This window comes from Egretta garzetta, unplaced genomic scaffold, assembly GCF_000687185.1.
Source record: "Egretta garzetta isolate BGI_Z169 unplaced genomic scaffold, ASM68718v1 scaffold287, whole genome shotgun sequence".
NCBI lineage: Eukaryota > Metazoa > Chordata > Aves > Pelecaniformes > Ardeidae > Egretta > Egretta garzetta.
In genome coordinates, this window is record NW_009260435.1 from 8,109,448 (window position 1) to 8,123,186 (window position 13,739).

Here is a 13,739-nt window from a genome sequence, read left to right on the forward strand (position 1 = left end):
TGCTCTGATTAAAAATCATTAGTTGATAAGAAAGAAATTAGAGTGACAAGAAACTTCTGGTCCCACAAGATGCTATTCTGTAGCAGCACTGGGCAATGCACGAAGGCTATATGTTATACATAGCTTATCATAAAATGCTTTGGGTTGGTAGGGACCTTAAAGATTACCCAGTTCCAACCCCCCTGCCATGGGCTGGGACACCTGCCCCTAGACCAAGCTGCTTAAAGCCCTATCCACCATGGCCTTTCTATATTAATCTACACGATTAGCCTATCTTTTCTCATAATATAATGAAATTATTTGATAATGTTTAATTTTCATAGTGCTCCTAATATGACAAGGGTAGAGAACATATAGCCCAAGTGATCTCTTCTTATTGCCCAGTTTACATAATTTTTCCTCTATTTGGTCTCTGCAAGATATTTTCTGGCCATGTGTTATTGTTTATTCCAGTGACTTTTGTTTGGACTAGATTTTCAATTCCTGGGCTCCTGAATGTGCTTATAACACCTATATATAAACCACCTGGAAGCTAGAAAATGTCAATACACTGACATCTTTTAAATTTTTTGTCCTTGATGATGTACTGTTCATGTTTCCTCTACTGTTTTAAAAATTCTTCAATACTGAGAAGATATAGAGTTTGCAAAGGAGGAAAAATAAAATTAAGAGGGGAAAACTTTAAAATACCACTATGTTTGCTTTTAAATTCTGTTGTTTTCAGAGGCTAGAAAAGAGGAAAACTCAAATTTATTACAGTTAAAATATCATCTTTTTAAAAAAAATTGAACAAAAAATTTGTTTTACTTTGGAGCTTTCTAATAACTCAAAAAATGTAATTCCAGGTGAAGACTGAGTTTTGATGCACATTCAGTAGAGCCCAAAATTTTGGCCTAGCTGGCATTTAAACAGTCATGTTTCTGTATACTTCCTTCATGCCAGCAGCCAGCTTTATACCTGCAAAGCTTTATTATGGGGTTTTTTTTATACAGTCTGTTCTGAATGTGGGTACACAGAAAAACATTATTCAGTGTTCATAGGAAAATGCTTTTTTCCACTACAAATCTGGAGGAAGAGTTGTGTGTAGGTTGCAATAACTTGGATGCTAAATTCAGAATGTCTTTGCAATTTGTCTGCAAATATTACAGAATGTATAGTCCTCCTTGTCACAGCTAGGGCTGATAGTTTTCTCCACCCTTCTGTAGAGAGCTTACTTTTGCAGTATTTGGGACATGGAAGCCCTTTTGAGGGGCTGTTCTGGTTTTCATGGGCAAATCTGTCTCTGTAATTTTTTTGGCCCTTTGACACTGCAATAAGAAAAAGTAGTTATCCCTTAAGAAAATCGCAGATATTGACTAAGGAGTAAACCATTAGATCAGATCATTGCTGATGTGAGATGTTCCAATGTGCTGTTTCAATAATGAGCACTTGCTTTGCTTTAAAGATTTTTATTAAGGTTCCCAGGAGGCCAAAACAACCAATCAGCTTAACGATGAGTTCTCCAGCTTGCTCCAGAGCATTTAGCTCATGTTACTGCATGGGTCACTTTACCACATTCTGGCTCCTTCCCTGCAGCTCTGTTAGGTGGTAGCTAGTGGTGTAATGGTAGCAGCCAATTTCCCCCAACAGCCTCTTGCATACCAAGGTAGCTGTTCTTTTCTATCTTTAGAAATACTTCAAAACTGGTGACACTTTTTTTATACATAAGTACAACAACCTAAAAATAGAACCGTAGCTGGAATGTGAGCTACTTGGATGTGTTCATTAAAAATCTAAGGATTTTGGATAGTCTTGTGAGATACACATGACCTTTTCATGATACTCCCCAGAGATACTAGTCATACTGTCCAAAAGCTGCATAAAGTAGTTCAGCCTCATACAAACAATATAATTAAGGCCACGTTGAGCCTGGTAATGGATATGAACATAGTAGTCCTGCTCAAATCACCTTTCCAAGTTTACCACAGTTGTCAAATATCGCAATTATTGGTACAACTAGTGCAAGGGTATAAGTAAGTTTTGTGCTTTCATCATTAAATATAAAGAATCAGTTTCTTCTCTCAGTAAGCTTATGCTAAATGCTCCTCTGTGTAACAAGTAACCAGAACCTGCCTCTGAAACTCTGTGCATGGAGTATAGTGATCTCAGTTTACTGGAAGTCTATCCAGTCATAAAAAACATCCCTTGCTCTCAGCATTTGTTGGAAACCATATTATCAGCAGTCTCAGCAGAGAGGTCAAGGACTGCACAAATTATGTAGGCTAATATATACCCCCTATGATAAAGGGCTAAGTTTGGGGTCAAGGATTACTGTGGGGCAGTACAGAGAAGCTGTATATCGTATTATCATCCCCAATACTATGGGCCCCCATCATTGTGCTTAGTGTCATACAAACATGTAACAAAAAAATGTCTGCACTCAGACCTTAAAGTCTAACCATTGCCCTCCCCATCTGGGCACAGAGGACCTGAGTGACCTAAGTGTGGCATCTCCTATTTGCACTACACTTGCTCAATCCATTTCATACTTACAATGCTGCTGAATACAGAAGCCATCTCTGTAAAAACAGTAGGATCAATAGACCTTGCTCTTATGAATTAACTTTTAACAAGCTGTTAACATTTGAAAAAAAATTCTAATTAGGGCATTCAAATAGGCAAATGGCTTAAGTACAGACATAGCCCATTTATTTCAAGACTGAGACAAATAAATAAAATTTTTTGAATTGTGATCTTGTCATACGCATCACATTTACTATGTATATTTTACATCAAAATAATGTTTCTGTAGCATTTCTATCCCTATGTCACTGTCTTCAAAAAGTATAGTAAGTAATGGTGATAAACAGAATCCTCTTTAAAAAACAGACTTTTTAAAAAAATAAAAATCTACTGGCCGATAGAATGGGGCTGATTATTAAAGCATACAAGTGCTGTGGCTTTTGATACCTAACTGACTGAAAGTATTCTATGTGGTGTTGCAGTGTTGATGTTCTGAAAAAAATGGGTTCTTTAAAGTGCTGCCTTCCACCAAGAACTGCTCTTTGCCAGTAAATTCTTATGGCAGCAGCCTCAGCAACTTGTATTCGCCTCTTCTGTGTTTATTTGTAACACCCCTTGGTCAAAGGTGCCCAGCAGAGGGATCACATGCTTGAAGCTTCCTTATGCTTCAGTGCTACATTTGCTACAATGGAGGGGTTTTTCCTGTTCAAGCTTTTATCTGACCCTTATTGCAGATCAGCTGGACACCTTTAGTCAGTAGTGCACCCCTCCTAGGTAGGCTGGCCATCCTCTTTATCTCATGACAGTGAATCTAAGGTACCACTACAGCCTTAGTGCTAGATATTGCTTTTGATAAAGCTGTCCTACAGAATAAAGGACTGTTCTGACAATGAAAAATTTTCCCAAAGTCGCTGCAGGAGGAAGGTAGGTGGGTTGAAGCCCTCTAGGGCTGCAATTTTTTGAAGCCTGGTGTGTAACATATTGGTCTTCTACAGTCACACATGCTATGTACATGGAGTCAGGGAGCCTCATTGTGTACACAAAGCTGAGGAGGGAGATGAACATGAAGGAGGTTACCAGACCAAATAAAAGCACACAAGAAAGGGTTGCATTTGTGTTTATTTAAAGGAGGAAAAAAAATAGAGAAAAATTGACAACAGAGTACTTTCAGGAGCATTGGGGAAAGATGATGACAGAAACAAAGTTCATAGCCAGAGGCTATGATGCTACAAATCTATTAAGGAAAAATAAGTTTGAAAGTAAAGCAAACTCATTATTTTTGAGCATGGTTATCTCAGTCATGGTAACATTAAAACACCATCAAAAGGCTCAGATCATAGGAGTTCTTTTACGACTTCTCATTTTTATAAACTCTACACATTTGCTATCTGGGAATGCAGTGAAGTTTCTACATCTGAAGAGAGCTTTTTCTTTGTCAGCCTAGTTGTGCTCTAAAGTTCACTTATTATTTTTTAGGGATATATGTTTGTTTCTGGCTTTCTAATTTCTAATGAAATTACCTGAAATCAGATGTACGAATAAGAACTCTGTTAACCTTAAACGCTTCCCATTCAGAATCTGAAAGACAAGCTGATTTTTGCTGATTTATGAATCGCATCCTGTAATGCAGTGTAACTAACTACCCAGTTTCTCGGGGTCAGTATTTTATAACAAATAAAATCCTCCAATGCCTGAGCTATGTCTCTTGTTCTAGGATTTCCCTTGGGGGAAATCCAAATCCCATGTACAATAGATCTCCCTTAGTGGGATAATCGTTGTCCTGCCAGCTTGCTGTAAGCAACACATCTGATCAAAAGCAAAGAAAAAGAGTGTAATTGCCAGATGAATTGTTGGAAGAAGAGTTTAGTAGCAGTATACATTTTGAAATTGTATGGAACTATGTGTATTTTGAAACAAATCTTGAAATTGAGTTTTTTGGCTTTGTAGAAATGGAATATTTTGGATGGGACTTGGTGCTCAATGGATATGAAAGACCAGTGACACACAGTCAGGACAGGAGCCTGAGAGAAAGCCAGAAGCCTGCTGCCAGTGGTACTAGAAAGCCAGGTAAAAGACTTGGAAGAAGAAAAGGCTACAGATCCACTTGCAGGCAGGGTAAATATTTTAGGTAGATTTCTGTCCTTTGTTTTAAAGCTGTACTGTTTGGTTTCTTGTGTTTCTCTAATTCAAAGAACCACCTGTGATAGCAAATGGGGCTTATAATGGCTTCCAGTATTCTGTAGCTTTTAGTATTCTGACTTTTTATAGCAGCAAATTGAAATGTGTGTGGTGTTCATATCCATATTTTGTTCAGCCACCATTTTTCCATGGATCAGAAGCTTCTGAAGTGCTAGTGGTGTTTGCATATACATTATGTTTGCAAATGGCCTGTCTTTGAAGCATTCTTCTGTGAAGACTACTCATAGGTGTGAAGACAAGGTGTTTCTGAGTCAAGGTTTGTCTGTTATTGCTTTCTTCCCCCAAGACCCACTGGAGTAGCCTTTGCAATTGCTTTATCCCCTGAGATTCCATGCTAATGGCAGTTGGATTCATGTCTCTATTTGTGTTTCTGATAGATGTTCTTCAGTGCTAGCATCTTCAAAAACATGTGTTATTTCTATAGCCTGAAAAACATGAAACCCACTGGGGATTACACGTGTATGAGATGAAATTCTCTCTGCACTGAAGCCAAACAGGCTTTCTTCCTTAGATGGCAGAATGGTTATGTAGCAGAAGTTTTTCCGCAGTGTGTAGCCATCAGTTGCCAATGGCTTGAACATCTGAGATGGAAATGAAGATAAAACAATTCTGGTCTTGGTATTGTGCAGTTTTAATAGAAAGATCCTTACTGCCTCTTGTGAGGGGCTGCAGCAGGGTTCACGTGGCTGGAAATTAATTCAAGAAAGTTACTACTGTGCTTTCCCTTTTTCCCACTGAGATTTGCCTTCTATTTTTCCTCTTATTTTTTTCTTTGTTTCAATTATCTGAAAGTGTTCAAATCCTCAACTTTTGCTCCTTTACTATGCAGTTTAGTTCTTTTATTCTCAAATATAATTTATTTTATAAGTCTATTTAAAAGGCATTGAGAAAACACCCGACTCTTTAATTTAGCAATGGTTGTTGCCAAGTATGTGCTGCTCCTTTGGCTTCATGTTTGTTATTTGATGTCTCGGTTATGCTACAGAAAGTGTTGCATCTGTTCAATTCTGGTTAAGATTGTTCATTTCCTTCTATTCAGATGCTGACTCTTCAAGTCTTAACATACTGCTTGCTTTGTTGCTTTTTCATTCACAGCCCTGTTAATAACTGGAAGGCAGGGAAAGTTTCCTGAGATTTGTGCAGTAAAGCAAAGCACTGTTATTTCTGAGGGTGTGGAAAGTATTCTTCACCTATTAGACTATTATGTGCCTAATGCCAAGGAAGTAATAGCATTAGTGTGCCCAAACTGGTCCTCTTGGTGATACTGAGAATGTTAGAATTTGCATCCAAGACAGACATGAGTTTTCTGATAGGTGAACAAAAAGACAATCTTCTGATGGTGTTACTTCATACCGTTGTCTCTTTATTTCTGTGTTCCCCAGTAAAATTTAGACTATTTTCTGAAGTAACCAAGCGTTTATCAATCAGCCTTCTGGCTGACCTCTGGCCAAAAGGGCTTGCTTTGTTTTACCAGCTTTTGAAGTTTTTGTCTTTTCTTTATTATCACTTTATTTGTCAGTGTAGCATGTAGCAGGATTTGTTACTCCTGATTTCTGGATGGTTGGAGCAATGTTTGGAGTGTGGAAGGAAAGCTTGATTTCCAATAACTTAAAGCAGACTGCTCAGTCCCTAGGCAGGTCAGCAAGGGATCATATTAGGATGTCCTCCCCTGTCATGGAAAAGGAGCTAACTGGGTCACCTGGCCAGAAAGCTTGATCATCACTGATTTAAGGTTAATAATATAATGTTCATGTTCCCTATATTAGTAACACCTTTTGATGGAAGTTGTGCTCAGCAAAGAGAAAAATAACATAAATGTGTCATGTCTAGCTTCATACTATATGGATTTCTTTAATTTTTTATTTAAATGTACAAAGAAACACCAATGGCTAAAAATATTTACCTACTACTTTCTCCTCTGACAGTATGCCATTAGAGTGTGCAAAGGAGCAGAATGACACTGACACTACTGTACAATAATTATAAATGTTTTTTTAAAAAGTTGTAAGTGCAAAACAAGTTAAAAATACAGACTACTAACTGATGTGCATAGAAGTTTTTTTTTCTGGATGATCTTGAGCTATTTTTAATAGTGGTTTGAAAAAGGAAGGCTTTAAAAATTGTACATGCTTGAAAGAAGTAATCTGTTATGCAATAACAATTGCACTAAACAGAAAAAGAGCAGCTGTTACTGGAAGTTACAGTTAATTGTTGTATTTTCCAGAAGAAGGTTGTTTGGTGGGAACAGTGGGGAAAAATGCAAGCAACTGCCAAAAAAACAAGCGTGTGAGGTGAAACTTGAATTTGCTCTCATGAGAACTTTCTAAGATTCATAAGTAACTGAGAAAAGCATGCTGTATTTAAATCTCTGGAGATGTATTGTACTGTATAGAGACAGAGCACAGCACACAGTGTTGGCAGGAGAAAGGAAGGAGAACAGAAAAATCAGACTGTTGGGAAGGTGAGGGTCATCAGGATGGATGGAGGATAAAATGCCTGCTGCTACTTCAGATTGGTTTTTTTGTTTTGTTTTTTCCCTTCCTGAGTAAATTTGAAGCTCCTAATCTTTCCCTCTCCCCTTGCCCCCACAGAATAGGTTTTCATGTGCTTTCACAATGAAACGAGCAAAGCATGTCCCTGTTACAAATCTGTAGAAAAGATAGATAAATTAGCTTGGGGCATTTTCTAAGTACTGTAGGCCAAATCTGACATGATGTATGCATGCCTTAAAAGCAATCTCTGAAGAGGGACTTAATCAAAATATCACACCTAGGTTCTGGCTATCGTTAGATCGGTGGGAAAGCTGTGGCAGAAAGCGTCCCTAGGCAGGCTGCAGGCAGGAACAGGAGAAGGTCCAGAGGCGAGGAGCCTGGCCCTCTCATTGTTGCGCCGGTGCCTCCTGGCCCAGCAGTGGCCATTACTCATATATGAGCATTTCTCTGCTTTGGCACTGCTTCTGACCCACGAAATCTGCCACAGGGTATGTGCTCTGGGAATACAGCTTGTTAGTCAATGTGTTGTTCCAGCACAAGGCTATAAAACATCGTAGGTCATAATAGGCAGCCGTTTATTTCTTAATATGTCCTTAGGTGCCGGGGGGAGATTTTTTATAAAAATAGCACTGGAATGCATTTATTAGGGATTGACTGTATTTATTTTGAACCACAACACATCCATCCAGATTCACAGTCAAAACTACAAGAAAGTACAGTCTCTGCTATGCTCTGAGTTCAATTCTCTGAGCACTTATCCTTGCTTGTATTGCCTCCCATTGTGAATAATTCCAGAGGCTTCTATGAAACGACATGCAGTAGCCAACCTTTAACACAGTACTATTTGCAGGATCACTCTCCAAATTACTTTAGTACAAAGTTTACCTCTAAAGAACAAACACATTGCCCAAAAAAAGAAAAAGAACAAACACAGGCTTAAAGTTGAACAATGCTCTGAAAATGAATTTTTTTCAACATTAAAACAATCAAGCCTGATTACTATTAATTCATTAACCAGAATGTCTTATGGCTGGAAAAACTGTTTCTTGTTGCCAACTGTATTAATTAATTCAACATGAGTGCAACCACTGAATATCAGTTGATGTTAGAAAATTGCGTAGTTTATGCAAAGTAAAAATGCTTTTTTGTTTTGCACAAAGCAGATCATGATGTCTGTGTAAGCTTATGGCACGAGATAATTATTATTGTTCCCATTATGTTATGGTCCATGAACTGGTCATGGTTCTTTAGTTAAGACTCAACTGAGTTTTGTCCCTAAAGCAGGAATTCATTCTTATAAATGTAAATGATGTCAACTCTGAGATAGGTCTGTAACACCTTGTTCCTGGATGAAATTCTGGCTTTTGTGAAGTCATGAGGGATTGTGGTATTAGTACCATGTGTCTTCAAAGAATTTACAAGCCTATTCAATGATTAAAGTTTAGAAATAAGTTCTTTAAGCAAAGACAGAATTGACAACAACTTGTTGAGACTATATTTTAAATATTGCTATGCTATCAACGCTAATGTGTCACTGCTTGCTGTTTGCATGTTCATAACTTCAGACAAGGAAGTATCACCTGTACAGAAATTCAGTGCATGGAAATGGCATCAGTAGGAGAAACAACTTGTCATGTTGATTTACAGGCAGAACCTGTTGTGATTGGAAGGATTTTGAGAAAATGCACAACTTTATGTACCTTTGCCAACACACAAACACACAGTAAGAGTGGGCTGGTCACTCAGTAGGTTGTATAAATAAACTGTCCCTTTCTCATTTCTGACCTGTATTCTGCTTTCCTCTGTGTTTTCCATGGTATATTAAACGAAGCAACATCGTGAGGCATATGAAGCCTACTGACCATGCAAAATTCTAGCACAGGTAACCTGCCCCTACCACTTCAGACAAAATTGGTTACTTCTGGTTAATTAGCTGTCTATTTTTATTTTCTGCACAGATATTTCATGTTAGGTGTTGGTGTCAGTGGAAGACTAAGTGCCTTTCAGACCTGGGGGCAGCCTTCTGGCTGTTCCTACCTATGTAATCCCTCTCCAGGCACAGATGGTTGGCAGCCACCTAGGAGTGCTCCTGTCAGGTATCGCCAAAGAGTGAGACAGCACTCATTGCAAAGGGGAGAAAAGGAGGCTCAGTGTGCAATTGCTTTTACACACCATCTTGTTTTATGTAGTGCAATTTATCAACATACAGGACAGATGAACTAGCTTGTCTGTGCTGCCAGATAAGGTCTACAGTTAGAAGCAGTTTCCACATTGTACTTTTGATTCTTCTGTATCTGCCTCTGCTCAGATTGAGGACTGATTCTGTAAACCTTCCCTTCTTGTTATTGCAGCTCTCCAGATAGTGATACAATGCGGTCAAGTGTGGATGGGTATAGCTATATTGGTTTTTAACCCACAGCAGAGATATGGCTGAATCAAATGAGCATTTTGCACAGGGCTGATACGGTCTCTGGGCAACCTGAGTTTGTTACAGTTCTGTAAGTTTTCTTCAAAAACACAATTCAAATTGGAATTATACTCCCTCGAGTATACAGCATCATCCGACTTACAGCTGCAGCAAGCAAAGATTTGCTTGACGTGCTAATTCTATCCCTTTGCTGCCATGAATTCAGCATGGCATACTGGGGAGCATGATAAAGACATGCAGTGACACAGGCCTGATCTGCCTAAATGTCGAGGCAGATTCTGACCACAGTATTTTCCAAACCACTTCTCTGGATACTTCACCAACATGCACAGGCTATTACTGGCAAAACAAAGTGTTCCTCCCTTCAGGAGTGAAATCAGAAAATAGTGTGGAATTCTAGGGAGCAGAACTGTAGGAATCTAAAGGGAGGAGTGCCCTAAAATGAGTACATTGAACTGGTACCCTGAAGTTTTGCCATGATAATAGCTCAGGAGCATCACTGAATAGGATGTCTATTTATTCATAATCACCACCAACAACCATATATATATGTATACATATTAGAAATGAACTTTGATTTAACTGGATACATTCAATTCATAATGATTAAGCAGAAATAATCTCATTTTTTGAGGCTGGATATTTAGGAAGTGTGGTGTATGTCCAACCACTTCCCAGAGAGAGAGAACCCATGCTTCAGAACTCTGATGTGGAGCTGGCCTTCCTTGGGGAATTTGGATCTAGGACTAGGTCTGAGACCAGTTTCTAATTTCAGTTACTGCTACTAAAATAAAAATTACTCCCACAAAGCAGGTTAAATCCCCCCATGTAAATCAGCAGCAGAAGGCCTCTAAAACTTTTGCAGACATAGGCACAGGATAAGCCTCTGTTGCTGGCCCAGCTCCACAGGAATGAGTTCTATCCAGAAAGCACAGTGGAAGAGGTTCAGATTAATATTCTATGTTAGGCTTTTTATTTTGGGTAGCATAAAGGTCAAGTAAATACTTTAAATATAGCTGAACACTATTGCTATGAAGAACCTGTGCAGAAGTACAGCTTTGTCTTTTTGGTGTTGATCTTACAACACACAGTTTTTACCTTTTGTGATCATATTTTGAGTTACTAAACCTCATCACTGATGAGTTGATTCCTTACTGTTCAATTAGTGGCTTCATAAAAATTTAGTAAGTTACTTAAAACTACTGCAATTGACATTTATGCAATTTGGGTATTGTTTTTAATTTTCAGACAAGACGTTCTTAAATAATGATTATAAGAAGTGAGTGATGCTCTTGCACATTAATTCAGCACTGAACCAATTAACTACCTATGCATGTGGTTTCATAAAAATATCTCATCTATTCTCAGTCAATTAGGCAACATCATTAAGATCATGTGTGTTGAATCAACAGGTCAGTGCATCATCTCACTACAGTTTCATCTAGGAGATAACTGAAAACCATATGAGAAGAACAACAATTTACCCTTCCCACCCCCAAGTTCCTGGTTTTGAATGCAATCACCCTGATTTTTCATGGAAAGAGGTCAGTTTTGAACTTGTCTTCTGTATAGATTTTTCTGCTTTGAAAGGTGGATTTTTAATCAAGGCATACAGGCTTTATAAAATGGTCCAAACAATCATTTGCATAAAAACTGCAAAACAAAATTCTTACTCCATATTGGTCAGTTCATATTTATCATACACGTCATTTTCTCCTGGCTGAGCATCCGAGTGATGAATTTCAATAAAAACAATATAGATCATTGCTCCAAGTACACCTCCTAGCATAGGCGCAACTATAGGGACCCACCACCAATTATTTCCAGCCCTGTAAGAGGAAAAAAAAAAACAAACAAGAATTATCGTTGTTTGTTACTCTAGTGAACATACTACGTTATATTTGGCAGTGAACAAGTATGGTGGCGTGACACTCATTATACTGTAGACCTTTCTATTTTGTCTCCCATTTCTGTAAAAAGATGATAGCCCTGTCTGTCCTGCCCGTGCTGTGATTGAAATACTAAGTAACAACCACCAGGTGTGTTGGTCTACATGCCGTACTTGCACCTTAGAAAATAAGGCCTCTTTACTGCAGGTCTGTTTTGGGGGCAGGGGATAATTTCTCCCTTGTGGAAAATGGGTTTCATTGACTTACAGTGAAATGAACAGGGACATATTTATTGCACAGCAATCTTGACCGATGCTGTTTCCAGATGCTCATGAATAGGTTTGCAGGAGTGATTAATGCAAATGTATGTTGCAAAAATGGGTTATCTCATCTGCATGGAGATTTGCAGGTTCAGGCCTGCAATAGGATATACGGTGTTCCTCTTGACAAGTATAATAGATTATACTTGATTTTGAGTATATTTGCCTTAAGGAATGTAATAAAACACTGACTGTAAAGTGGATTATACTTGACTGGAGTGGTCAAGGTTCAGTTTCATGATGTAGTGTCTTACCTCTGTATTTAATATGTGGGGTCTTTCAGTAAGAGGTAAATAAGCGTTTACAAGTTTTATACACCTCATACTTATCTTTTATAGAATTGCTGTGTTCAGTAAGAAAGTCTGGCATATTGGGTCCACTGAAATGTTCACGTTCACTTTGCACAGTTACTAGTATTTAATTTTAAATATGTAGATTTATGAACATTTTCAAAGAAACAAGTCCACCATTAAATGGTATAAAATAATAAATAACAACCTCTTTATGCAGGAGTCTTGGGCTTGTAGAATTGCTCTCCCATTCCTGGAGGTCCACAGTCAGACAATAAATTATGGAGTACTGGTTTCAGAGCACAGGCTTTCTTAACTGTACTGGGGCATGAAGGTGTTTTGATTCAATAACATGCTGTATTAATTGAATATGTGAGCCTGCAGTGAAAACCCAGCCACCTCAATTTCATGCACATTGAAAATGGAGAAGTAACATGTTTTTCTCCCAGAAATACAAAGGGACAAATACATCTGAGAGGAATTTATTCAGCACTCAGTTGTATAGTTTTATGCAGAAGTGAACTTGTGGTTAAGTCACAAGACAAGTAGAACAGGGCTAATCTCACAGTGCCCTATTGATAATATTCCTTGTTCAGAAATGCCTTGGATGTGTATGTTTTGCCTTTGGAACTATTTGTGTTTCACCCTGAGGATATAAAATAACTCCTGGTATTGTTCTACTGAGTTTATAGATCTGTTTGTTGTTGAGCCATGAATGTCTGAGCCCCTGAAGTACTGGAACAAGCATGGACTAAGGTTTTATTGACTTAATTGGCACAATAAAATCTATATCAAGTACTTGCATGTGTTCCTCTGCATGTGCCCGCGTGTGTACATGGGCATGTGCTGAAGGTGTTTCTTGCCAGGTTTCTTGGCTTGTTCCATGAACTGACATGTGCCTCGTTGGCTCCTGCATGGCCTTTTCCAAATCACTGCCTGTATTTGCAGCAGCTGCTGTCAGCTGCACTTTAGACACCCTCTGCTAAGACGATGGGTGTAAAGTCTTTATAGAGGGTGATGCCAAAGCCAAAATGGGATCGGGACACAGATGAGTTATGAGTTTCCATGACACTCACTCCTCCTTCGTTGGCACAGGAGCAAGAACTCTTTGTGACAAGCACAAATAGCTTCATGGAAGTAACCTTAGTTCCCTTATACCCTAGCTTACAGCTTTGCTGCCAAGTTAGCCGGAAAGCATCCAGCTATGCCTTTGTCATCATCAGGTGTTCTTGCTGTTGGGCAGAGCAGGAGGGAGCCGGCTGTGGAGTGAAGGAGGTGGTGGCACACAAGCCTGGCAAGCGACACTTTGGTTAACTGCAAAAATTTCCAGGAAACTACAGCATATAAGCTACATGGGCCAAAGTTCCCAGTCCACTTTAGACTTGCAAATACATTTCTCACCTAGCCAGCTCCTGTGGGACAGTGAAGGAACGCCAGGATAATTCAGCCCTTCAGCAGTGTGGCAGGTGCCTGGCCACAGTTCAAGCTGTGGCAAGAATGCGAAGTATTTCAGAGGCCCCTTTGCATCCAAATCCCTGTGCAAGCACGAGGTGCGTCTCCTGACCCTGTCCAAAATGCAGTTTAGTTTCGTCCTTGTCCCCGGAGCCGGCGGCCACGAG

The 13,739-nt window shown here is 39.0% G+C and overlaps 1 protein-coding gene across 1 annotated transcript in view; it reads right to left on the reverse strand.

Annotated features, from left to right (window-relative positions):
- Positions 1–7,245: 7,245 nt before the first annotated feature.
- Positions 7,246–13,739, reverse strand: part of AQP9 (aquaporin 9) — a 30,165-nt gene continuing 23,671 nt past the window's right edge. The window contains exon 6 of the mRNA XM_009643975.2: positions 7,246–11,450. Coding sequence (XP_009642270.1) covers positions 11,291–11,450 — 160 coding nt within the window. The 3' untranslated portion in view covers positions 7,246–11,290. The remainder of the gene's footprint in view (positions 11,451–13,739) is intronic.